This window comes from Rhinolophus hipposideros, assembly GCF_964194185.1.
Source record: "Rhinolophus hipposideros genome assembly, chromosome: 1".
Classification (NCBI taxonomy): Eukaryota; Metazoa; Chordata; class Mammalia; order Chiroptera; family Rhinolophidae; genus Rhinolophus; species Rhinolophus hipposideros.
The window spans coordinates 28,439,711-28,466,891 of record NC_138047.1 but is presented as its reverse complement, the minus strand read 5'-3'; the positions used below and the strand labels follow the sequence as shown (position 1 = coordinate 28,466,891).

Sequence of the window (27,181 nt, the reverse complement as noted above, 5' to 3'; positions counted from 1 at the left end):
CCTACTGAATGTAAGACAATACTTTCTTCCAGTACCAGCCAGGATAAAACTGAGAAATATCTGCACCCCAAATAAAGTCATAATATAAAAAAGAGAGTGGGAAGACTTTATTGTCTTGTAATTAGGGTCAGAAAGAGTCAAAACATCTTGGAATCAAGGGTTATTACAGAGAATAAAAAGACAATACTGAGAATTATTCCTACACTTTTGTACAACACAGGAAAAGACACCTTGGGCTGAAAAGACAACCAAGCTTTTAATGCACGTAAACTTATTACTTCAAATACGTTGCAACCCTTGCCCTTATTCTGCAATAAACTGTGTTCAAATATGCAGGAAAAAGACAAGACTAAATATATGCACTTAGGCTTTCCTCAAAGATCTTTTGGTCATAAATTACGTTCAAATAATTTCACCATTTAAAGGATAATAAAGAAGAGAAATAAATTCAGTAAATAAGAAAAGTATGCTTTTAAAAATGCGTACGTAATTTACATCTATTGATGCAAAAAAGAAATGTTTTAGTTTCAAGAAATGGTAAGGACTTATAACCAACCTTCATGAAAATAATAAATAATAAAACACATCTCTGGATCACAACTATAATAATCAAATCTACAAAACCAAGTTTTAATCTCAGAGGGGTACATAATGTATAAACATAAGGCCAAGAAGACAAAAATATCATTGTTTTCTGCAGATTACACATACTGAATTAAAAATAAAATTAAATTTCTACCTCCCTACTACTGTGAGTATTCATGAAAACAGCTATAAAGATTATAGTACTGTGTTTATTAAATATCTCCAAAGAATCCTCAAAATACTTTTAACGCACCATTGGAGAGCTTTGCTAAATAAATCCGAGTTTGAGCACAGAAAAATTTGAAGAATTACGCATCTGGCAATTACTTATCCTGCAAATCAAGTGCTGACAACAAAACAGCAATTCCTAAGTCAAATCTATGTATCCAGCAGAGCACAATGCACTTTACACGGAAAAATAAATTCCTCCAAATAGCTAATAAAATGACTCGAGTATGAAAGTGACACAAGGAAAAGAAGATAAGTGAATTAGTTTAAAAAAGAAAAAAAGAAGAAGCTCCAGAAAGTCAAAGACAAATCATCCGGGAAGGAAGCTAACCTGAACAGTTTGTATTTGTGGTGACTGAATAACCGATGGCTGTGGTGTCTGAATTACTCCCTGGACATGTACAGTTTGGCCTGAAGGTAACTGTACTAGAGTTACATCTGGGGAGCCTCTTCCGGTGCCTGATCCAGCTACAGAAACCTGCAAAAATGATCATCGTTGAGGATTAAGGCTGGACTTTTTTATTGGTTCTTTTTTCTTTTCTTTTCTTTTTTTTTTTTTAAGAGTACCATTCACTGTAATGACTGGCCTATTTTTCCTGCTTCTGAGAAATGACAAGCACGCTGGCGTACTTACCAATTAGGAGGTGGTCACTGTCCTGGAACAGTCAATCTCTGATGTGATAGTAAAGAACCCATGCTCCTCACTTTCAGTTCCCATGCTTCGGTGGCTAAGAATATTCCAAGCACAAAGTTCTAAAGCAGTTAAACTACCTCACTACGACCTCACGACTATTAACAGTGAAGCCTTATTTAGGTCAGAGTATAAATTACCTACCCTCTCTAACTTTATGAGAAATTGAGACAGAAATTAAATACGGTGAATTATTTTCCAATAAATGAAACGTTTGACATATGATGTTCTAGTAGTACTCCAGATGCATACTAATGTCTGATATACACTGATGAAAATCACAGTTATTTTTATGCCCCCATAATCACAAAAAAAGCACAAGCCAAAGAAATTCCAGGACTTCTCATGCTCTTAGTGTCTCTAACTCAGAGAAGGCTCATGTCTTGGAGCTTGTGTGGCCCTCTCACACTTTTACTCTCCCCTAGCTTGAACATCCAGAGTCCCAGAACCATCACTTAGCTTGCACAGAGAGAAGAGAGTACAGCCATCTCCTAGCCACTTGGAGTGCTTTCATCAGAGATCCCTTCTGGCAAAACACAACAATACTTCCAAGGCCTCTGGACTCAAAACCTGCAGTTTTCTAATTAATAAACTACTCATGTAATCTTAGAAATTTTGCTTTATTTTACTAAGTTTCATTATTCATTATGACTTACTCAAAAAAGTCAGAGACTCTAGAAATAAAATAAGCTACCAGTTTCTATTATGAGTGGTAGTAGAACCACACAAATTTTGCAGAAAGCTTCTGTGGGACCTTACTTTAAGGAATACCAATGATTTCTAATCTACTTATAGTACTTGAAGAGAATTATTAAAAACTGAGTTTTATAACAAATTTACATCATTTCCTTGGAAGGTAAACTTCTTTCATCCATGCAAGAGAACCTACGTGATTAGCTAAAACTAACACCAAGGAAACAATAGCACATGAACAGTATAGGCCATGAAAGTCATGGAAGTACAGAATAGAGAGATCAGTATGGGCCTGAACAATAAGTGAAGGCTTTGTGTAGAAGCCATAGCTTGAGCTGGGCCTTGATATGAGCCTGGATAACAGAGGGGCAGGAAGGTGAGAAACTAGGGCCAAGACAACCAACATGTATCCCAAGGGAAAAATTCATCCCACCGGCCCTGGAGTATTATTATCTACCTTAGATTTTAGGGGAAAGAAAAAGGTTATCCCATAATGGAACCAGTAAACTCAACAACTAGAAGTTTGTTAAAAAAATAAAATAAAAAATTGGGAGGATTTATTTCACAAATGTTCCCAGAACAAAAGGCAATTCTGTGTGTATTATAAAAAGGTATCCACCTCTGTGTGAACCAATTACCGAAGGTACTCCTTCTGCCACACAACTGTCAAACTTTTTAGTCTCAGGACAACTTTACACTCTTAAAAATTAATGATGACTGGAAAGAGCTTTTGTTTATGTGATTTATATCCAGTAGGGTACTATAAGTGTTTAACAACCAGCTCTTGGGAAAGGAGATCCCCGATCCTTGGTCCGTAACTTTTGTTGATTCCTGTAATGTAAATACTCCTACGATGGCAGATTTCAAGCTACCACTGGGTGACACTGAACACAAAATTGGAAAAAGATGTGCACAATCGGCTTTTGCAAGCCGGCACCAGCACAACACTGGGTGTGTGTATCGATATTTACCACCTTACACATTAAAACTAAGAAATTTAAAATATACTTAGTAACTCATTTAAAAATAACAATAACTGTATTACATACTAACAAATAACATTTTATGAAGATTATATTTTCCAAAACAAAAAAATTAGGGATAAGTGTGTCAATGTTTTTGACATTTTTACAAATTCTTTTAATGTCTAGTTTAAATAAAAATATCTCTCATACTTACTTCTGCACTTAATCTGTTGCAATATCTTATTTTAGTTGTTATGTAAAGAAAATCTGAAACTCACAGATATATGATTGGAAAAGTAGTATTTTAATAGCTTTTAAAGAAAAAGGTGGATATTCCTTGATGCTACAAAACTCAAAAGTGGTTGTTTCTTTAAAGATTCGTTACAATGTGGAATCTAAAACCATATCCATTACATTAAAATCCATTGATCTGTCTTGTACTTTGGATGGATCTTTACCCATGCATGATTTGGTAATACTGTGCAGTAGTTATTTGGAAAATATTGGCTCCTGAGTTAAGCAGATCTCCCAAATACTAACACATTTCATGATACACTACCCTGTTTCCTCAAAAATAATACCTAGCCAGACAATCAGCTCTATTGTGCCTTTTGGAGCAAAAATTAATGTAAGACCCGGTATATTATATTATCTTATATTATATTATAGTAAAGACCCGGTCTTATAGTAAAATAAGTATAGTAAAATACTTATTTTATAGTAAAATAAGACCGGGTCTTATATTAATTTTTGCTCCAAAAGATGCATTAGAGCTGATTGTCCGGCTAGGTCTTATTTTCGGGGAAACACGGTATCAGAAAAGCACATTCATTAAAATCAACATCAATCATATCAGAAAACTGTACATATTGGGAAGCTATCAAGCTCAAAATGGCAGATGCAGGTTTTCCAAAATTCAAAACTTCTGCTTAAATGCTGGAATTTAATCATTGGCAATAAATATTGTCAATTGTTTTCCTTGAAGTGACAAGCTCAGTTCATTTGCTTTTGAGAAAATGTTTCCCAAGTACTCATTTGAATAGCTATAGTTCAGTTATTAGCCATTCTTTTGACAAAAATTATGTCCTGTGGAAAAAAAACCCAGCTAGTTGATCTTGCCACTCAAACAATAACTCAAGTGTTGTTTTATTCAAGATCACCATTGGTCTTCAGTATACAGCAGAAATGCTTTAAGTAAATGTCCCAGTTTCATGACACAGCATATTAAAACACATACTCAAGGGTCAAGATTTAACACAATTGGTAGTATTTACTGTTTCATCGAGGATATTCTTAAGCGAAACTGATTTTCACCCCTGCCAAGTGAATGGCAGTAAAGAAAACAATGACAATTATACATTTTGGTGTCTCTGACTTGATTCTTGCTAAGGCACTAACAGTTTGACCCCCACTCCCACTGTTTTTGTATCATCAGTGCAAATGACAACACAGAGGAAAAGGAAAACAGTTCTTAGCATTATTGTGAAAATAGTTTTGTCCTCCCAAACCTCCTGAAAGAATCCTCAGTCTCCCCCAGGGTTCTGTGCACCACACCTTGAAAACGGCTGCTATTCTAATGTCGCCCCCAGGCTCTGGCAGAGTGCGGAGGCCGATTGTGATTTCAGCTCCACAGCCAAATCCACCAGAACTGATGGACAGTTCACATGTCAGAGACTGAGAAAAATACTATGTAAATTCTACCCAAGAGTAAAAGTATTCTTACAGACTAGACTTGTGAATGGAGAGGGTGGAGCCCACGTTTACTTTCTAGGGGGAAATGCCCCAGCTTCAAAGTTAGACATTTTGAAGAACTCAAGAACAACTCAAAAAGAGTCATGGGGTTTTGATAAATATAAATCATGCTTTAATTATCTTTCAAGTCTAATTTTCAGGATTTTAATTTATTCAATAATCGCTCTATCAAAATACCTTAGTGTCAAGAATACCTGCTGTGGAAAAGGAGCTGTAACCACTAATACAAAACTGTACTAGAATTCTGGAGATGAGCGATATGAATTCTGTAACTACAGTAAAACTTCCCTGTGTCCAAACTCTAGGTAGTGCAAAAGCTCAGGAGACAACTCTTTCGTTAAACTGCTGAAATAAAGGCTGAGAATCAGCACAAGTGACATACTGTGGAGTTATAACTCAGATGTATCCTTAAAAACAAAAAACCAAAAACAACCTTAGATCTAGCGAACCTGTCAGACAATCTGTATTCTCACTGATTTTACCAAAACTGACAAGTGACCAGCATTAAGCCTATAATTGTATTGGTAAAGAGGCTCAATGTTACCATTATTCTTAAACAAAAAGTTCATACAGCTCCCTACCTTTAACATCTTAACATTGTATTATTATTATACTGGTCACATGGGCCACAATGAAATAAATGGCAACCTTGAAGTTGGTACACAGATGGCACAGAAGGAACAAAGGCAGTGACTCAAGAACATGCTTGGTGGCCCCAACGCCAAAAATGAGTAAATAAAGCGGCATCTTTTTGGTTTGCGTAGGTGGTGGACTCAGTTTTAGTTGGTTAGGTGGAAAGCAATGGTAAGGCAACCAGTGGAAATGTTTAATAGGCAAGGAGAATTATGGGACTGATTCTTGGATGACAGCTCAGACTGGAAATAAAGATCTGAGAAATGCTGACAAAGAGCAATCTATAAAGAGTGCTATAGTTGCTTTATGCATAATGTACACATAGAATTCCAAAGCAGCACTGGAAAGGGAATTAAGACTTTCCTAAAAGATCCTGTTACAGAGATATAAACTTTTGTTCACTTGAACAAAATTATGCATAGTACAGGTAGAAATAGAGAAATCTTCCTACTAAACATCAAATATTTATTCCAACACTTTTTATAATTGAAAATATGACAGAAACAAGTTATACTTAGGAACTAACTGATTCTTTTATTCTCTCAACAAATATTTATTGAGAGCTTGCCATGTGGATCAGTCCAGACAGTGGGTATATAGCAGTGAACAAGAAAAAGTCTCTACTGTCGTAGATCAGAAGACAAAACAGATGAAGAGACAAATACGTAATTTTGGATGAGGCTCAATTCTTAAAAGAAAAATAACGCAGGGTAAATGCTCAGCGAGTGGCAAGGGAGCATGGAAGGAGGCTATTTAGGATACACTTGATGCAGCAGTATCTCAGGCAGGGACACTGACACACAAAGTCTAAGGGAACAGAGGGGAAAAGCCATAGGAAGATATAGGAGTATGTTCATCACATTTTAACAATCAAGGAGGCACCTGCTCAAAAACGTTAGCACTTAAGACAGTAAAACAAAAACATAAAATGGATATACTTTATAGTTTACAATTTTATACCACTTTTTATGAGGCTTTAAAAGTGTGTAGAATGAACTCATAATTTACCTTTTTTTCCCAGCCCCCCTGAAGAATAATCAATCCTCTTCTATAGGATGCCTGAAACATAGATTACGCTGCTGCCACCACATCCACCAAAAACCCCACTATAGACAGTAGTTAATCGGAAGGTAAGTTAAGATGATACAACTGACAGCCTTACTTGGCTATGCAAGTTTTAAAAAATCCTAATGACACTTATTACTGGGAAAACCTCACAATTTGTAACACAGCATCTGATTAGCACATAGACTAGTTCCAATCCGTAACTAGGCTCCCTTATGATGGGGTTTATGATGTCACAGTACCGACGAGAATGTTACAGCTACTGGGCCTGCATTCAAGGCAGTTAATAAAAAGATTTTAAAAATGTGAATTCACAATATAACAGATTTTGCTATCAACTCTGCTGCCTGAGAAATCAAATCTATGTACTACTAATTATTTAAATTTTAAGGACTACAATGAAAAACTAACACTCTAAGCAAGAAATTAGAAAACTATCTTGATTTCTGTGTATTAAGAAAGAACTCTCAAAAGTCCATTTCTTCTATGGAAAAAAGTGTTTAAAGAATATTTCAAATATTTTAAGGTTGAAAACAGGAAAATAATATTATAAATGTAAGCACTTGAATAAAGATGCAAAATATTTTATTTTTAAAGTCCTATTTAATTGTGCTGAATGAAGAGAAACACAAAATGAAAAATGCAGAGTTGGTTTCATTTTAGTGTCTTTTCCACTGAGTTGTTTTTTTCCAAAACACTGGCTAACAAATTGTAAAATCAATGGAGTGAAATTTTACTTAAGTTTACCTTGAGAATGTTAACTGAAAACTGTTTATTGATAACAGAGTTAACCACATATGACTGATGTTTTTATATTTACTTTGTTAAAATTCTGAATAGAACTACATGGGGGTATTGCTGCCCTAACTCCTTTTTTTGTGTGTAGACATAAATAAATATGATTTGAAATCTATAATCTAAATAAAAAAAAAACAGAGACGTGGATCACTGTTTCTGGCATTTTAAATATAAACAGCTGAATACTATGTCTCTTTAAAAAAAATTTCCCCTTGAAAGAAAAGCACAGTCAGAATCAAGTCATTCATAATCATAGGGTCTATTTTGATAATACTTCCAATAAAAAGTATTGATCTTTTGAGGTCAAATTAAAATTAGGGGTTTTTATGCTTTGAAAGACAATGCTCAAAATTTTTTTCCTTAGCTACTCTTATAGTATCTTCTATTTCCTGTTTATAGTAGTTGGAGCATCATTTTACATTGTAAGCAAATAAGATGCTTTTCATTCATCGTACTATATTTAAAAAGTTCTATGAAGGGACGACTGGATGGTTCAGTTGGTTAGAGTGCCAGCTCTGAATGATAGGGTTGCCGGTTGGATTCCCACATGGGCCTGGGAGCTGTGCCCTCCACAACTAGATTGAAGACAACAAGCTGCCACTGAGCTACCGGAGGGGCAGCCAGATGACTCAGTTGGTTAGAATGCGAGGCTCAACAACAAGGTTGCCGGTTCAATTCCCACATGGGGTGGTGGGCTGCGCCCCCTGCAACTAAAGATGGAAAATGGAGACTGGACTTGGAGCTGAGCTGTGCCCTCCACAACTAGATTGAACGACAATGACTTGGAGCTGATGGGCCCTGGAGAAACACACTGTTCCCCAAGGTTCCCCAATTAAAAAAAAAAAAGAGCTAGAGAAGCTAAAATTAAAAAAAAATAACAAGTACTATGAAAACGAACACGATCTTTATAGAAGTCAAAATTCTTTTAGCTCTAGAACGTTCAAAAATAAATCTTATGTTTGATTTCAGTAAGACCGAAACTAAAACTGATCATAATTCACTAGCCAAATGTATTTCAAAGTAATAACACGTATTACAGTAAGTTGCAACGAGATCCCGAGCCTAACAGGGCATTTACCCAACAGATATATTTTAAGAGCAAACAGTGGGTATTAAAAACTACTTTTAACAATAATACAGGTCATTTCTAATAACGAATAGGAAATATTCGTCCCACAAGCCAGAAACTACAGAATGAATGCCTAAAACTACTTATTACCCAAACTTCATGTTAATCTTTATTTCTGCCAGAAATCAACATTTTTAGGAACATCTATGAAGCAGACTGCAATTCGCTTTAATTATTCTATCTTATTTCTTCTACCAATTACTTGATATAAGTCCTAAAGAGTACTGACTTGGCAAAACAAATTTAAAAAGTACTAGTAATAAACAAACTATGGTATGTACATAAAAAGGAATATTATTCAGCCTTACAAAAGAAAGAGGTCCAATCACATGCTATAATATGGCTAAATCTTGAGGATATTATGCTAAGTGAAATAAGCCAGTCCCAAAAGGACAAATATTGGTAATTCCACTTACATGAAATCTAAAAGTAGTCAAATTCATAGAAATAGAAGTAGAATGGTGCTTACCAGGGGCTGAGGGGAGGGGTAAATAAAGAATTGTTGTTTAATGAGTCTAGAGTTTTAGATTTGTAAGTTGAACAAATTCTGGAGAGCTGTTTCACAACAATGTGAATATACTTAACACTATTGAACTATATATCTAAACTTGTCAAGATTGCAGATTTTATTCACTGTTTACCACACATAAAAAATTTGGTAGAGATGATAATTAATTTGCTTCTCACCAGAAAAAAAAAATTGATTTTACCAAAGTCAGTGGGACTGATTGCCTCATCATCTCATAGATATATTAGGCTGGTGCAAAAGTAATTGTGGTTTAAAAAGTTAAAAATTGCAAAACCGCAATTACTTTTGCACCAACATAATAATTCTAAAGCTCTGGTTGTTCTTGTATGCTTGACCCCAGAATTAAAGTTCAACACACAGAATGGCTCTTGGTGCCAGGAATTACAAGGAAACAATAATACATCAAAATGGATAAAATTTAAATTATCCATTCTCATCACAAACCCAAGGTCAGAGCTGAGTTGGGATCTAAATATGATACTATCTTATCTGCTATTAAATAATGGAGTAACAATATACAGTATTTATACAGAGGGTACCAAAAAAAGTATATACATTTTAAGAAAGGAAAACTACATTAACATTGTAATACTCAATATATATTGATAACAAAAGATGAATACAAGTCACGTTTGACTTCTGCAATTACAAGAGGTGCTCAAAGTGGTCCAGACACTTCTGATTACCATGAACTACTGCTTCAGCAGCGCTGACCAAAATGTCCCCTTGTACACATTTTTTTGGCACCCCTGGTATAATAGTTACTGCACAGTACTGGGTATATACAGTATACATGTACATATACATTTCTATAGAGTAAATATATATGTGTGTGTGTATATATACATATTATTGTGTATATGTATCTATATATACATATTACATATATGTATATATATATTATTACTACTTGCTGACTATGGATTTTCCAAGGTAATGCCCTCTGAAATGGTCTGTTTCAACAATGAGTACCTATGTATTAGAAATAATAAAGAGTTAAATGAAATCTAAAGCCAGATTGCCTGGGTTCTAACCTTTCCTCTGCCTTTTACTCACTGTGTGATCTATCGTAAGTTATTCAGCCTCGGTGCCTTATTTTCCTCAACTGGAAAGGAAAATGAAAACAGTACCTTCCTATAGAGTTGCTGTGAGGACTGAGTCAATTTTTACAAAGCACTTAAAAACAGTACCAGGAAAATATTGAGTATTCAATAAATGCTAACTTTTGTTATTTTTATTATTGTTACATGTCATTTAAGTTCATCTTAGATTGATTTTTAATTAAATTAAAATATTTATCTCATTAAATCTGCCAAAATAGAGGTCTACTGCTGCGCAGAACATACCTATTTGAAGGCAAATGTTTTTCCTGAACTATTTCTATTTGCATCATCTTCATCTGATATTGTCTCTTCATACAATCAATACCATAACTAGGCTTTTCACTCCCATCCCCTTTTGGAGAACAACTAGAGTTTTACTTCTGAGAGGGCTCAGAAAAATCACATTTCTGAAGAGCACTATTACGATGTTGTTATCACAATCAATGAAGTGAAAATTTCCCAAAGCCTGTGTTTTCCAAATGTAATTCCTTTAACAATATGGGGTTTACAAAAGTTGTAGTAACAAAAATTAAAATAAGGCAAAGTAAATAATCTCTAAATCTTTTTCAAATATGAAACTACAAAAATTAATGTTGCAAATTTCAATGTCTAGTCTACTCTACTCTTTTTGTTGTAGTTGTTTTTTATTGTGGTAAAAATTCATAACATAAAATTTACCATCTTAACCATTTTTAAGCGTACAGTTCAGCAGTAAGTATATTCACACTGTTGTGAAACAGCTCTACGTTTCATCTTGCAAATCTGAAACTTTATACCTTTTCTACATGGCTCCCCTACACCCCCCAACCAGACTACTTTTACTAGAAAAATCAGAGAAAAGGGTAAAAAGAATAAATGCGTTTATACTCAGTTATTTCCTCATTAGTGCTAGTGACAAACTACCTGTTATTAAAACTGAGAACACTAACATCAAACAAAAAAGTACCCAAAGCTCATGCAAAATCACTATAAATGGCAGAAAATCTTTACTTCTCATATACTAAAACAAATTCGGATGCATTGTTTTTGTGTGTGATTATAAGAAGTATAAAAACAAAATCTTTTTCTGAAATTTGACTGATTTATACCTGCTGAAATTACCTTTGAAACATCAAATTTTATTCAAAGCCAAGTATTATCACCTTTAATACACTGGAATGAAAACACAGGTGTATTCTAAAGCCAAAAGCTAACCTTTAAAGAAATCTATTAGCTATTATACACAAAATTATTAAAATATGAGCACAGGTGTATAACAAACTCTTGTTGAACAATATGGTCACTAATATTAACAGTTCACAATTATGTTTACTTACGCCCTTGAATTATTTTCAAGAATGAGTTACATTTCAAAGCAGTACATTTTCTTGAATTAGTTGACTAAGGAACAATATATAATGCAGCTTTAACATTCATTGAAAAAAATTCAGTTTTACCTTTTCTTCCAACTTTTGTTCATTTTCAGAGTTAATTCTAAGTGAATACAAACATCATGTTCAAAAAACATTAAATTAGGGCAATGAAAAAGAGCTAGGATAAGGAATACATAAAAATAAGGAGCAATAGAAAGTCAACTGTAAAACGTAAATTTTTATTTCAAAATCTTAAGAGGAACATTTTTCTTCTTCAGTTAAGAGTCCCTCAAGAAAGGGAATTAGCGTATTAAAGTTTTAAAAAACAAGATTCGATTAAACACTGAATTTAAACTGATCTACTTAGGTGACAGTAAATACACCAAATCAATCTAACACAATGCAGACCATCTTTAATATACAAATATGATGTTGCTGACCCATTATCTATAACAAATGCTGCCTGGCTTTGCTTTGTTTTCTGATAGCCATTGACATCTTTCCTGGTCCTGTTTAGGACCAAGAAGATGGATTTTTGGCACATTTGGCCAAAACAATGACATGTACTATTTCAATTTTCCATCAGACTGAAATATCATGTTTCCCCATCAACTCTAATGTGTCTGTTGGAGCAAAAATTCATATAAGACCCAGTCTTATTTTAATATAAGACCAGGCATAATATAATTATAATATAATACCAGGTTTTATATTAATTTTTGCTCCAAAAGACGCATTACAGCTGATAGTCTGGCTAGGTCTTATTTCTGGGGAAACACAATAGAAAACCTACAACTCATACATTAAAATATGTCTCTTGTTAAATAATCCCTACTACTTCAATCCCCCACTGCATGGTAGGCCTGCTTTATTCTGAGGTACTTCTTTACATACTGTTTGCATTCAGAACAGAGAGGATAAGAAAGGAGATTAATAAGCCCTGAACAACATACTCTACACGCTAGTGGCTTTCTCTGCTCCCTAGTGTCTTCTTGTTTCCAAAAATACACAGGTCCTCTGAAAGGTTCAATTTTATGAGAATGAATTCTCTCCAAGCATGATGCTGACCCTGCTGATTTCGAGTCTCCTTCTAGCTGTAAGACTAGTGATTCCACGCCTCACATCCCTCTTTTCTCCTTGCTGAAACTTTGAGAATTAGTCATTTATAAATGAGTTACTTAGCGTTCATTGTTGAGGTGTCACGCATAGGCCACAGCTCCATCAGCAGTGACAAGGAATGAAGTTTTAAAGTACATCCTTTAAAGTACTAGTTTTAAAGTACATCCTTGCCAGTGGCTCCACCTGGATTACCTCGCCCACCCAGATCTTCATGGCAGCATTATCAATTCCCAAGAGACTTGGAACAAGAAAAGTTCAGGTTGTCACTCATGTTGCTCTCAGAGTAGATTACACATTTGTGAGATAAATGGGGAAATATGAATATGGAGTGCATAATATGCCAAGGAAGTATGCTTGATTTTATTAGGCATGATGACATTTGGTTACATAATAAAATGTCCATAATCTTTTAAGAGTTGCATACTCAGAAGTAGGAGTAAAATGACACGATGTCTGAGATCTGCAGAGATGCTTAAAACACTTCAACAGAAAGGGGGGAAAAGATAGATGAGGCAAGTGCTACAAATATATTAAAAATTATTAAGTTTATATATATGAGGGAGCATCATTCCATTCTGTGTTTGACATCTTTAATCACAAAAGAAATTTTAACTTCCCATTATCCATTTGAAGATTATATTCTTTCCAGAGGATGTAAATGTGACTCTTTTAAAACTACTTATATATATAGTAATTTTACTTTTCACTATTTTGGCTTTTGGAAAGGGTTTCCTCCTGGTTTGGTTATTTAAAATAGACTGTCTGATTTATTGCCAAGAGTTTTTCCAGGGGAAAGAGGGATGGACTCTATCATATACACTTAACAAACAAGATACCAGTTTCAATTAAAATTAAATCAACATTTAAAAAAGGGGGGGGGCAGGTTGCCAGTTAGCTCAGTCGGTTAGAGTGTGGTGCTAATAACACCAAGTTGCGGGGGATCACCCGCAAAGGCCACTGTGAGCTGCGCCCTCCTTAAAAACACACATACACACAAAAAAAATACCCTCAGGAAAGAAAGCCAAGTCATAATATTTAACATCAACTACTTGCCACCCAAGGGGCTGTTCATGGCAACTCCTACTTCCAGCTCTTTGACATTATCACCAGGGTGACTTCTATTTACTTTTGAATACAGATAGAAGTGGAAGGCTCCATTTTTATCTGGGAAGTTATAAAATAGAAAAACTGGAAACTGCAAACTCCAGCTTTCCTTGGTGCACCACTGCCCCCTCAATGAGCAGAACAGAGAGAGGCCTGAGGGCCAAAAGCAAGCTCAAGTTTTCAGATCTTTGTAAATGGGATGATTTTCAGAGTAAACTTGACTATCAGATGCTTTGGAAAGCCAAAGTACTCAAAACTACTCCTGTCAAATGACGAGATGCAAAGGATCAAACCAGCTGAAGCTTTTCTGTTCCCACACTAACAATAATTTGACCATGTAAAAAAGGAAAGTAACTTATAAATTCCTCTTTATACAAAACTGAATTAAGTTTAAAACATTTGTGAATTTACAATCCTCTATTTTGAAGAAAATGAAACAAGCAGCAAGTAAATACAATGGTATCAGGAATTATTCAGAAGAGTCAATCATTTTTAGCATACATCATAGGTTTAATAGATTTCAGCTTGATTTCCTAATCCTTCTATTATACATTATCGTATAATAATAATGAATACTCATAAATTTAGAGCTTCAGGCACCACAAAAATCTAAATTAGTAATTGTATTTAGAAAATTTTGACTGCGGAGAATTGTGTCCTAATTCTTTGAAAAATCATGATCCATGCATGGCATAGATAGAGGTTAACTCTTACTGAAACAAAATAATCAATAAACCTGCATACAAAGCACTTCTTAATTTCTTAGCATACCTGGTATGTGAAGGCTAAAAATCATAGTTTATTTCTTGATCAAATATTTCAAACATACAAAATAGAATAATATAGCAAGTCCGTGAACTTGCTATCCAGATTTAATAAATATCAGCATTTGATATATTTGAGATTTTGGAAAAAGTAAGCATTATGAATGGAAGCCACAGGCTTTTTCCAGTTCTCTGGTTTAGCCTTGTCACAAGTCCCTATCTCCCCCTTCCATTTTATTCAAAACACTCCCAACTTTCCCACACCCCAATTCTTACTTCTTTGTCTCACAGACCCATGTTTCTCTATTATTTCACAGAAAAATTTCTTAAAGAATCTATATTTCCAATTTCCACTTCCTCTCCCTCTTATTTATTCTCTAACCTACTAAAACCTCGTTTCTGTTCATTGGACTCCTAATCAATTCCAAAATCTCATACATCCAAGGTTATTTTTCAGACTTCATATTGGTTGACCTCTTTAGCAACTTCTGAGGCTCACGCAGGCTGAAGGTCCTCAGAATTGCAAATTATCATCTTTAGACAATGGAGAGCTATTGTTTTGACTGTGCAGGCCCAGAAGGCTGGGGGAAAAGGCATGTGTGAAGGTCAGTGAGTCAGTTCCTAAAGGAGGGAAGTGAGGCAGAAGAAAGATTTGCTTTAGACTACCACGTCCAGCAAAGAAGGCAGAAGTACAGACCAAAACATAGTTATAAAAACTCCAGAAAACCCCCAGTTCATGAGAAAAATATACATACATTCTATTCTATTCTATTCACACAGACAAAAAGACTAAAAGATATAGACCAAAACGATAACAATGATTATATTTCTCCATGTTAAGATGATGGATAATTTTCTTCTTTATAATAATATATACTTAGCTAATTTTCTACAATGAACATGATTCTTTTTTTTTTTTAAATAAGCAAAAGGGTGCCTTTTTTTGTTCTTAACAGCAAAGGTCTGCATGCCTGTCTACCGGGGTAACAAAGAGGGTTGTTGCCAGGGAGATGCAGCTCCACAGAATACTTGGGAAGAGGAAACCCCTGGGGAGCGAGTGGGTGTCAGGAGCTTCAAAGAAGAAAGAAAAGCAGGCTGGGTGCTTGGGGCCCAGTCTTGGGAGAGAAGAGACCTGATGGGAACCAATCTGGCCCGAGACAACCCAAGAAGTGCCTGGCATGCCCCTTAGGCCTTCTAGTCAGCCATCAGGCCTTTTCGCTTCTTCAGGATACTGTGGGAATCTCTCTGTGGCTCCGTCCTCACACTACCATGACTCCACCCAGATGGTGTCCACTACCAGTCGCTGACTGCTATTCCAGCTTCCGCACACAGCTACTAATGTTCTCAACACAGTGAACACTGGAAAATATTTCAAGACCATTTAGAATACAGGATACTCTATACTCTCAAATGTATCAAACCCTCTGCTGACCTTGACGAGCGCCACCTCCCAGCCCTGACCCTAAGCTCCAGTAGCCTTGACACCTGTAGTTCTCTGACTGCACTCTTCCCTGGCCTAGAATATTCTTCCCTATTCCTACCCACCTGGCAAATTCCTACGCACACTTTATTTTATGTCCAGCTCAAAAGTAAAATCCTTTCAAAGCACTCCTAGTCAACTGGTGCTCCCTCCCTCTGCATGCCTTAGTTGTTCTGTACGTAACATTTGATAGCACTTCTTACAGAACTGGAATTATCATTCAAATACCAGTCTGCCCCAGTAAACCATGAGTATTTAAGGCCAGGAACCACATATCCCCATGCATCTAGAATAGTGCTTAGATACAGGGAGTACTCAATAAATATTTGACGAACTACACAAATAAATGTGTTTCTACTACATATTGTTATAGATATCTCAGAAATAAATTTTAGGAGCTGACACTAACTCATACTGGTACTCTCTAAATGAAACCAATTCAGTTTAAGACCTAACTAAAAAGAAAGTAAAGATCAAACCAAATATTTATTGGGCAAAAGGTAAGACTTCTGCCATATTTATAGCTACGAGTATAAAACTATAGCAATTTGGAATTATCAACCTTCTCAAATAATAATCTGAGGAGTAAGTATTGTGAAAAGGTTTTGTTGTGGTTTTTTTTTTGCCCAGCAGTGGAGTGAGCACTGCAAAGTTACAATTCAAACATAATTCAAATATACAGATTCTCTTCAAAATCAAACCAGTAAGAATGGCTGATAACCAGGGAACAAAGGAAACAAGATAAATTGCAAGAAAACAGAATCTACACATGATTCTCATTTCCATAGAGTTTAACTTCCATCGGTGCCTTCCTACCGTCTACATTGAATTTACCTGAGCTAAAGAAGGGATTGAATTTTGACCAGTCTGGGTCTGCATATGAGCAGATCTGCTCTCTGCCATGGAATCTGTTATACGTCCATCCTGCTGAGATTCAATTGTTTCCATGGTCATTTGTCTGAAAAAACAATAAAAAGGAAGAAATATTAAGGTCCTAACTGAAACATTTGTTTTTATACCTTTCTGATATTCATTTCTGTCATCCAAATGTACTACTGTATCTTATTTTTTCAAGAAATTGGTTCAGTGACAGAGTCCTAACTCCTAACTAAGTTCAGAGTCCTAAACTTAAGGCACCTCCTCTGCTCTCCGGATATTAGAAAAAAAAATTTTTTTTGAAACTTACAATAAAATCTCTTTGATAATTATTTTAAGCCCTACAGTATGAGTAGTAAAATTAGGTTTTCTAATTTAAATAAAGCATAAATATTCTATGATTCTCAAGGCCTAATATATCTACTTTATAATATGACATAGTATTAAAGAATGTTCCTACTGTCTAAATAAAATGCATTATAATATAAAGGTATGTTTAGCTTTGTCAGCACTAAGTCGTGTATGATAAACAAGCCCCTCAAATTGAACCACGGAGGTAACAACTTGTCATGCAGCTCTTCAGTTAAAGAGAAGAATCTAATTTTTGCAGGACAAACATTTGATAATTTTTTTGCCTATGATTTCAATTTAAGTTAATGATTTCTACATGGAGTCTTTCCAGATAGAAGGTAAACTTTATTATAGCAAATTTTATCCTACTAGGAGCAAATATAAAATGCAAATAAATAAGTTAAACAATATCAAATTTTAAAAACTTATAGGAACTACTCCCTGCTGTTTTACATCTTTTCAATATGTTTTTCCCCCCACCTTAGAATACGAATCCAAATAATATGCAGGCCACTTAAAGAGCTTTGAATTATCAATGTCCAGACCTTTTCCCCAGATTTAACTAACTGCCAGATCTGAAAGACCCTTCAGCTAAATCTGCACTACCTTCTTTTGCATTTCAACAGCCATTTAACGACCTTCTAAGCCTTCCATTTTCAAACCTGTTGGCTATAGTCCATACTACACCGTTACTTCTCACTATTTAGTCATTTTAATACTTATGATCATGACAATTTAGAACAATTATAAACAATAAAAACCTACAGTCTATTATGAAAAAAATGTCTCTCCTTCAAAATCCTCAAATTTCTTTATTCTTATTAATTCCCAGCAGGGCCTCTCCAATTCCAGGCAAGTATAAGTCACCAACGATCATAAATTGCCAATTCCCATGGCGCTACTTTTGCTTATGTGAGCAGTTCCCAAAGATAATACTTCAGAGCATCAGTTCTGCAAGATACGAAAAGGTATTATCTGGGAAAAGAGGGTAGGGGAACGCTTAGTCAAAACATTTTAAATAACTAGGATTAAAAGGGTTTTGCATGACTTCTCGGAAGCTTGAATATGCTAGTCTGCTTTGAGAAGGGTGGAGGGTGCAGATCTAATAGGCAGCATTTTCCAAAAACTATTTAACCACCAAAAGCCCCCTTTCCACAAAGCATGTCCTAGCAGTAGTGTTTTGGAAACGACTTGAGAAATGCTGTGTTATGCTATTTTTCACACCTTTATTAAAAGATCTCTTAAGGCTCTGCCAAGAATTTGAGTCTTAACTCAAATATTACATACAGAAAGGCCTTCCCCAGTAAACTCTATTCATTTTAGAAACATTCATTTAGCAATATCTACATGAAAGGCCCTGAAAACATACAGGTCGGTTAGTTACAACTCTTGCCCTGAAGGAATTCACTCACTAGTTGGCCCTTGGTTTCTCAAAGTATGGTCCTTGGACATCCTGTATTACAATTAACCAATATACTTATAAAAAAATAATAAAAATGAAGATTCCAAGGCTCCACCCCAAATCTACTGAATCAAACTTTCTGGGAATCAATTTTTTATATTAAAGAGATTCTGATGTACATTAAATCCTGAGAAAAACTTAGCTTACTGGTAAATTCTATCAGGTATACCAGTAATACAAGTATAGTAACTTAAATTGTGTGAAGGATGTTATGTATGAAATGCTTTGGGAAACATAGGAGGGAATGATTTAGTCTGCCCTAGGATGGGACCACATGAATTGTATTTGGAAGAATGAAGATTTCTTTCACCAGGTAGAAAAGGAAAGGAGGATTGAGAAGAAGAAAGGTAGAGATGTTTAGAAAATATTATAGCTGATTATCAGAGAATCTGGGTGATAGGGGAGCCTATTTAGATTTAGTGGGGAGGAGGAGGATGAGTGGAAGCAGGGCTGGTAAGGTTGGATGGAATCAGATGAATAGCTTTTAATACTCTGGATAGCAAAAATGTCCACCTCACTCAGGCTTCTCCTCTGCTCTCGGTTGTTCCATATCTACAGAACCAATCTATATTGTATATAATTCAACTATTTGATATCTACATAAAATTCAATTAAGAACCAGACAATCAGCAAAGGTTACCTGTTAATAGGCAAAACAAATGGCCCAAAGACCATACACCAAAACTTCTGACTAAAGAGAACCTCTTCTGGTCCATATTTTAAACCCATTCATTTTTACTTCAAATACAACCCTCATTCATCTGGTGTCTAAATATACTGGCTATAAGAAGTGACAGCTGACAATGGGCAGGGGTAAGGAGAAGCTATATAAAATATAACAAACACTTCAAGAATTCCAAGGGTTTAGCAATTTGGGTTCATACAGAGTAAAGTTGCCTAGTTCTTTATATTCAAGAAATTGAAGGATTTATTAAAACTCAGCACGTGATATTTACAAGAACTATCCTGAGTCATATGGACTTACGTGGGGAATCACTTCATAGATTGTGTAGACGCCTAACCCCTGCGCTACACACCCAAGCCTGATGTAGAATAATATTGAATGTCAAACTATAATTCAATATATATACCGGGGTACCGAAAGAAATGTATACAAGTGGACACTTTGGTCACCGTTGCTCAAACAACAGTTCACTGTAATCAGAAGTGTCTGGACACTGATGGTAACTGCTCTGAGCACCTCTTGTAATTGCGAAGTCAAACATGACTTGTATTCAACTTTTGTTATCGGTATATATTGAGTATTATAATTTTAATAGCTTTTCCTTTCTTAAAATGTACATACATGTTTTTGACACCCTCTGTATATCTATCTCTCCATATACAGATATATATATCTAGATATATATTCATGGGATGTAAAGTACAGCATAGGTAATAGAGTTAATGGTATTATAACAGCTACATACGATGTCAGAGGGATAGTATCACTTTGTGAGGGGTGTAAATGTCTAATAATTATGATGTGTTGTACACCTGAAACTAATATTAAAAATTAAAATTAAATTAAAAAAATAAATAAAAATTGAAAAAAAAAAAGCTTTACTAATACTCAGTATATTTTAAGGAAAGGGGGGTATACATAATAGAATCCAGGAAGACTTCCATTTAAAAAGTTCTAATGTTCAAAAAAGTAAACCTAAACTACTCAGGACTCATTTTTAGAGATATAATAAAAGACTTTTTAAGTTATTAAACATTTTTAAATGTTTCACACATGAAAGTGTTTTTATATACATTATCTGATGCAATCACCTTAATTGTTCCTTTTTTCTCCTGGGTATTTCCCCGAATTCAATCCTTTGCCCTTCTTTTTGCAATCTATATACCATGGTTTCTTCAATTCTATAGAAAGGTAACTCCCAAATCTGTTATTTATGCACCCCCCTCCTACTGAGCATCTCGACCTAGAGTTTTCACAGATACCTGTCCCTTTCCTTATATTCCTTCTTTCAGTCAAGAGTATTACTGTCCATTTAAGCTCCAAAGCTAGAATCACGTGTCTATATGTGAGTCAGAACCAGTTCAGCTACAAAAAAATCCCACATAGTTAAATATCAGCTAAATTAGGATGCCATGAGGCCGAGCCTCCTAGGGAAGAAAGGCAGGAATGGAAGGTCAGTGGCTACTGCCATTCATCCTTCTTGCTACACTTGGTGTTATTCACTATAACTTCCTATCCCAACACTGGACCAGCGGCTTAGTTGCTGCTCCTCACAATTGCTGCTGTCCACTCTACAGACCACAGACCGCCCGAAGCCTCTGCATGCACGCCAGAATCGCATCCATTAATACCTTACATTCCATTAATACCTTACATTCCAATTTCTCCAGTCATTGTCAAAGACACAAGCTCCTCCTATATTTCATCTTCACTCTCATAGCTAGTGCTTCCTTTCCACCCCATAACACAATGGCTCACTCCTGTTCTCCTGCCAAGCCTTTGCCATGTGTTACCTAGAACCCCCAAAGCCTCTATGCCTCTCTCAAGAGAGAGCTGTTCGTCTTCCCACACCTCGTCAAGATCAGAATGTTGACTTGGTATCCTCTTTGATGCCCACTAAGACATCTAAGCTGTTCCTTTTCTGCCCCGGCATAAAAACCCTCGTTCCCCTGAGACTTGAGGTATTAGGTTGGTGCAAAAGTAATTGCAGTTTAAAAGGTTAAAAATTGCAAAAACTGCAATTCCTTTTGCACCAGCCTAATAATTTGGTGTACCCTCCTGTACTCATCCATATGATAATCATATCTGCTACTCACATCCGGCTTGTAAACTGAAGTTTTTGGTGCCTGACTCAAGAGCCTTCTTCCCTACCATTCTGTGTATGTTCAGCACTCAAAGGGAAGAACCCATCCCTCACCCTGATACCTCGCTTCAATGCCTTTCTCCACCCCACTTCAGCCATCTACTAGACTGGCTGCCCATACACTGGACCTTGTCCGTGTTCAAAAGTGTTCCATCTCTGAAGTAATTAATTCTGATATCTTATCCTCCCAGCTTACCCGGCACCTTGATTACTCCCACCACGCCTGTTATTCCATTGAGATCTCCAGACCACTTTCTCCCTTTCCATCAGCCTCCACCTTATTTCATATCATTGCCTGTTCAACTTAGAATCCACAGTTTCATCGCTTCTCGGCCTTTTGGCTAAGCTCAAGTGTAGAATCCACAGTTTCTCATTTGAACTATTGTTTGCCAATACCAATACCCTAAACTCCCTTGTCCCTTTTTTCTTTTGTTGTATCTGTTTAGTAAATGCCAATAACAGACAAACCCAATTCTGTCTCCCCTATGCCTGCAGCAAGGACAATGAACAATACTGAATAAATCATACATAAAACAGAGTATTAAGGCTATTGAATTCAGGGTTTTCAACCCCAAATGGGCAGCAATCTTATTCTTTTCCTTGTGAGTTTACTCTCCCATTTTCTACAACTATTTCAAATTTTCTTCCTCTTCTGAAATTCCTGAGTTCAACTACTACCTGTTTAAGACCCTTCCTCCTGCTTCAGATGAGAACTCTCTCAACTTCCTGCCACCAAATCAACAAACCCATTACACCTACACACACCATTTACCTTACCTCCTGTTTCCCCACTCTTATCTGTCCTACGGAAGCCTCTTCAGGGGCATTATACTATCAATTATCCTCTCCTCTCTCCAGTGCTTTCCTTCTACCAAGGTTTAAATATGTTTACGTATCTTCAATTTCAAACACACACACACACACACAACACATCCTCGAACCAGAGTCCTTCTCTAGCTATCCTGCTTCCTCCCCTGCTAAACTACTTTAAAGAACTGCGAGCACTGTCTCTATTTCTTCACCTCCCACCGGCTCCCAGACAACCCCAAACTGATTTTTGTCTCACTAAAACTTCCCTAGCGAAGGCCACCAATCTCTGCCAATAAATCTAACGTTCATTTGAAGTCCTATCTTGTTTGATTTCCTCAGTAGCATTCAAAACCACTGACATCTTCCTTCTCGAACTCTATCTTGATGTCATGATCCTGCATTTTCCACTCTCTTCTGATTCACTGACAATTCCACCTCTTACTCAAGTTAACCTTCAACATTGTGTGAATTCGGGGCTCTGGTTAGCCTTCTCACCTCACTTTCAAATCTCCCCGTGGAATATCATCCATTTCTCTATAGTCAAACACTGGTGTTAAGCTTATGACTCTCAAGTCGAGCTCTTACTCCAGAGGTCTCTCTTGAATCCTAAAATCTTGTCTTCCAATTGCAGCTTTAACATCTCCAGGTGGATGTCCTGCAGGTACCTGAAACTCAGCAGCTCTAAAACTAAATTCCTTTTCTTGCTCCACAAACACGTTCCTTCTCTGAGTTTCTTCTCTCAGGAAATGGAGCCTTACCACCCATCCGGAGGCTCATGTGGAAACCTGGGTGTCATCCCTGAAACCCTCTCTTTCCTCTCCCAGCACATCATCACCAGGTATGCTGATTCCATCTTTTGAAGAGTTTAGTCCCCTTCTCTGCCACCACTCTATCTCCCTACTCTATCATATGGCAAAACTTATCTTTCTAAAACATACATTTCTGTTTAAAACACTTCTCTACTCAAAACTCTGCAGCAGCCCCCTACTGACTGTGGGACAAAATCTAAACTTCTTAGAATTGTAACTACAACTACCATTTTTTAAGTGCTTACCATGTGGTAAATGCCTACTAGTTTTAATCCATAACAACTTTATAGGCTCAATATAGTTAGTTCTTCTTTTGGAGACAGGGAAAAGGAGCATAGGGAGGTTAAGAATCTGATCTTACCACAAAGGAACCGAATGGCATAGCCAGGTTTTGAACTAAGGTATCAAACCAAACTGCCATTCGATCTCTTTCACAATGTGACCCCACTTTACTTTTACAGCCTCATGTCCAGCCACTCCATTCCTTCCCACACTCTGCGTTCGGCCTCCTTAAAGCCATTTCTTTTCAAATACACAACTGTCAGATGTTACTAAAATGATAAAAAATAAGGTTCCGAGAGGTTAAGTGACTTTCTACAGGGCACATAATAGCATAATGGAAGGTGAACAAGAGGTCTTGTGAATATGATTTCAGGGTTCTTTCCATACCCCGTTTAGACAACATTTTACAATGGCATGCTCCTGAGTATACTGCAATTGCTGTCACCGTCTTCATTCAGATGTGCTTTGTCTTTCGCACTAGGATGTTGAGACTCTAATTTCATCTCACTTGAATTCTTCTAGAGTGCTTAGCATACTGCCCAGTACATGTCATTCATTAAATGTGTGATGCTAAAATCAATTTATTTGATGGTAAAAATCATCTACAAAACAGTAAATTCAGGGCGGCTGAATGGCTTAGTTGGTTAGAGTGCGAGCTCTTAACGACAAGGTTGCCGGTTCAATTCCCACATGGGGTGGTGGCCTGCACCCCCTGTAACTAAAGTTGAAAACGGCGACTGGACTTGGAGCTGAGCTGTGCCCTCCACAACTAGATTGAAGGGACAACCACTTCACTTGAAGCTGATGGGCCCTGGAGAAACACACTGTTCCCCAATGTACCCCACCACCGTCAAAAAAAAAAAAAAAGAATAAATTCAGCCTATTAATTTAAAACATATACCCTATCATTTTCAAACAAGTTTATTCTGCTGATCTACATCTAACTGTTCCCTAGTATAACCTCCTAAACCCACTAAAAACCAACCTCAGGGCAGGACTCACAGCAGATGATTCAACTAACATTTCAGTGCTCAGCATGGGTCATACATTATACTGCGCACTTTCAAACACTATCTCTGCAGGGCATGTAGGAGCTGGAACTCAGCTGTAAATGATGTACACATAACATTAACATCTGTATACCAGCCTCAGATAGCCCAGAGAATGACTTTATTTTTTCAGAGCCAACTTAGAATTTTACAATATTGCTTTGTCTTATCACATTTAGTCTTTCTTTTTTTTATTAGTTTCAGAGAGAATTTATTTAAAAACTTAAGAGAATGATCCTTTATAATCCTGCATTGTTCACTATATATTTTACAGCTAGAATTGAAGAGACGTATTATAAACTCTTTACCCCCAAATCTCACTTTTGATAACAATCAAATATGAAACACAGTGCACTAAAATTAATGAAATAATCTATAAATTATAAATAAGAAATTATATAGTATTTTAATTTTAAACAATAATCCTTATTAGAGAGAAAAGGCCTATTAGTAATTATAAATCAAGGAATAGCTATAAAACTGAAAACATAAGATGATAAAAACAAAAGCCCATTAAGCACTATAAACTAACAGCAAGCAAAATACTGGCAAATACTCAGTTCTGCAATTCTAAACAGATAAGGATTTGCTAAAATGGGTATATTTAAACCAATGATTAATAGTAGTAGCAATATTCTTTTCTTAATGACAATTAAATATTTTATCTGAAATCTTTTTATTATTTAGCAAACCATTTTATTCTTTGATACAAAAGTAATCGTTATCTTAATATGTTCTGAATATAATTGGATTTATACAACTATTGTTTTAAATGAATAGGATCCACCCATTAGTACAATTTTCAAAGATTTCTTGGGTGAAATACTTTTGGGGGGTAGAATTGTATTTGTCTGCTTACTGTTATTTTCTAGAACATTAATAGAACATCTATCACACTGCATTACTCCCCAAAATACTTAAGTAAAACCGTACAGTACTGTTCTTACAGTACAACACAAACAATAGGTAGACAACCAATAATATACTTTCAAGAAGTGAATACAAAGGAATGTATTCTTACAAGTTAGATTTACAATTATAGAAATAACGAGGTAATTAATGACCAAAGTTATTTCGGCATACCTACATATCAAGTACATAGATATGTAAGTAGAAAGCAAAATGAGAAGAAAAAGGAAAAACATATTAAAGAAATGTCATCATAGGCACCCAGGAAAGTGTTCTCAAAAGGGAAGATAGAACAAGGAAGGGGAAGAGAAATACAGGCCAAAAATACCTAAAGAAAAAATAAGACAAAAGCAGTGTCCTAATTACAATGAAAATGTTCAATTAACTAATAACTTATAAAATCTTAGTTGTATCCACTTTGCCAAGACAAATTACACCGCAGAGCCCTACCCTTGTAAAATTTGTTTCACCTCTTAAAAACAGAATCCAGCTGGAAAAGGAAAATTATTAAAGTTGCTTCTAGTCTTTATTTTTAAATAGTTTCACAAAAATGTCATAGAAAACTTATTTTCTTTTTAAAGCTAGAGCCAACTGATGAGCCAGAATGTCTCTGAAAAATTCTATTTGGATTTCTTGTACAGAATGTTATACACATTGGTAGAGACTTTGTTTTTACAAATGTTGGGTACAAGTGTAGCCAGCCTTCAGACAAGGAGGGAGGAAGAGAAAAAACTCTGTCCATAGCCTTATAGAAGGTCTCCTTTCTAACTGAAAAGGCCAGCAACTTAGCAGAAGTTGAATGTGCATGTCTTTGTCGCCATAGAGCCTAGTACAGTACATGATAGATGAATTCCTTAATTGAATGGCTGAATAATTTGGGTACATATGATTATATTTAATATCATAATATCTACATACATACACATGAATGTGTGTACATATCTACACTAATTTATCCATCATTTTAACTTTTAAGCGCTCTAAGTAGAACTTTCAAAAAGACAGAAAAACATATATCCACCTACCTTAGGTTTGTCCTAATATATTTTTTCCTGCCACATTTGCTCATTATTAAGACATTTATAATCAATGCTTTGCTCCTTCCTCGTTTTCTTCTTTCGTTATCCTGCAGTAAAATTATAATGTTGAATTGGGAAATCATAACATTTTAGTTTTAAAAACATAAAACCTCTCATAGCTATATCATAAAAATACTCTAATTTCTATAAAATTGAAAAAAAAAACAGACTAGAAAGCTAAAAACAACTCTGTATTTTTTTCAATCTTATTTCTATTCCATTTTATGATCTTCCTAGGAAAAAATTTCAATTCGTATTATTTCTCAGGTTCTTTTCTATGGGAGAGAAAGCAGTGCTACCTAAATCATTTAATATACACTATGTATTGCTCACTGGCATCCGCTCTATTTTAAAAATGATAATAATTACTTAATAAACAATGAATATATCATTTTTCTTAAATTTCACTCCACTGCAACAAATTTGTCAACTGTTTTTTTGGAACTGGGTTTTGCCAAAGAATTTTAACTCCACACAAAATATTATCAGTTCATTTAAACTTTCCTTCCGACAGCTTTCAATTTTATTAAAAAAGCTGTTTTAGGCATTGTAGCAATTAAACCCAATTTTTTTTTTTTACTAATATCTTTTTAAAATATGCATTTAACATGCTGAATGAGGTAAAATTGGCAAAGAAAAAGACAAAAAGATGTTGGAAAGCCCAATCTGGGAGCCCTTAGAGTTGGAAAGGCCCAATGTGCACACCGAAGAGAACCATCTAGACACGCATCTAGCA

General features: G+C 35.6%; 1 protein-coding gene across 17 annotated transcripts in view; it reads right to left on the bottom strand.

Moving 5' to 3' along the window:
* Positions 1-27,181, bottom strand: part of CREM (cAMP responsive element modulator) — a 69,548-nt gene that overhangs the window by 34,520 nt on the left and 7,847 nt on the right. For 5 of the 17 annotated variants that reach the window (XM_081045602.1, XM_081045606.1, XM_081045587.1 and 2 more), the window contains exons 2-4: positions 26,392-26,492; positions 16,825-16,948; positions 1,145-1,291 (exon numbers count right to left, since the gene is read on the bottom strand). In XM_081045602.1, the coding sequence (XP_080901728.1) occupies positions 1,145-1,291; positions 16,825-16,948; positions 26,392-26,435 (315 nt within the window). In that variant the 5' untranslated portion in view covers positions 26,436-26,492. Of the gene's footprint in view, positions 1-1,144; positions 1,292-16,824; positions 16,949-26,391; positions 26,493-27,181 lie in introns of those variants that run through there. The other 12 variants (XM_081045593.1, XM_081045604.1, XM_081045589.1 and 9 more) reach the window with 4 other exon arrangements.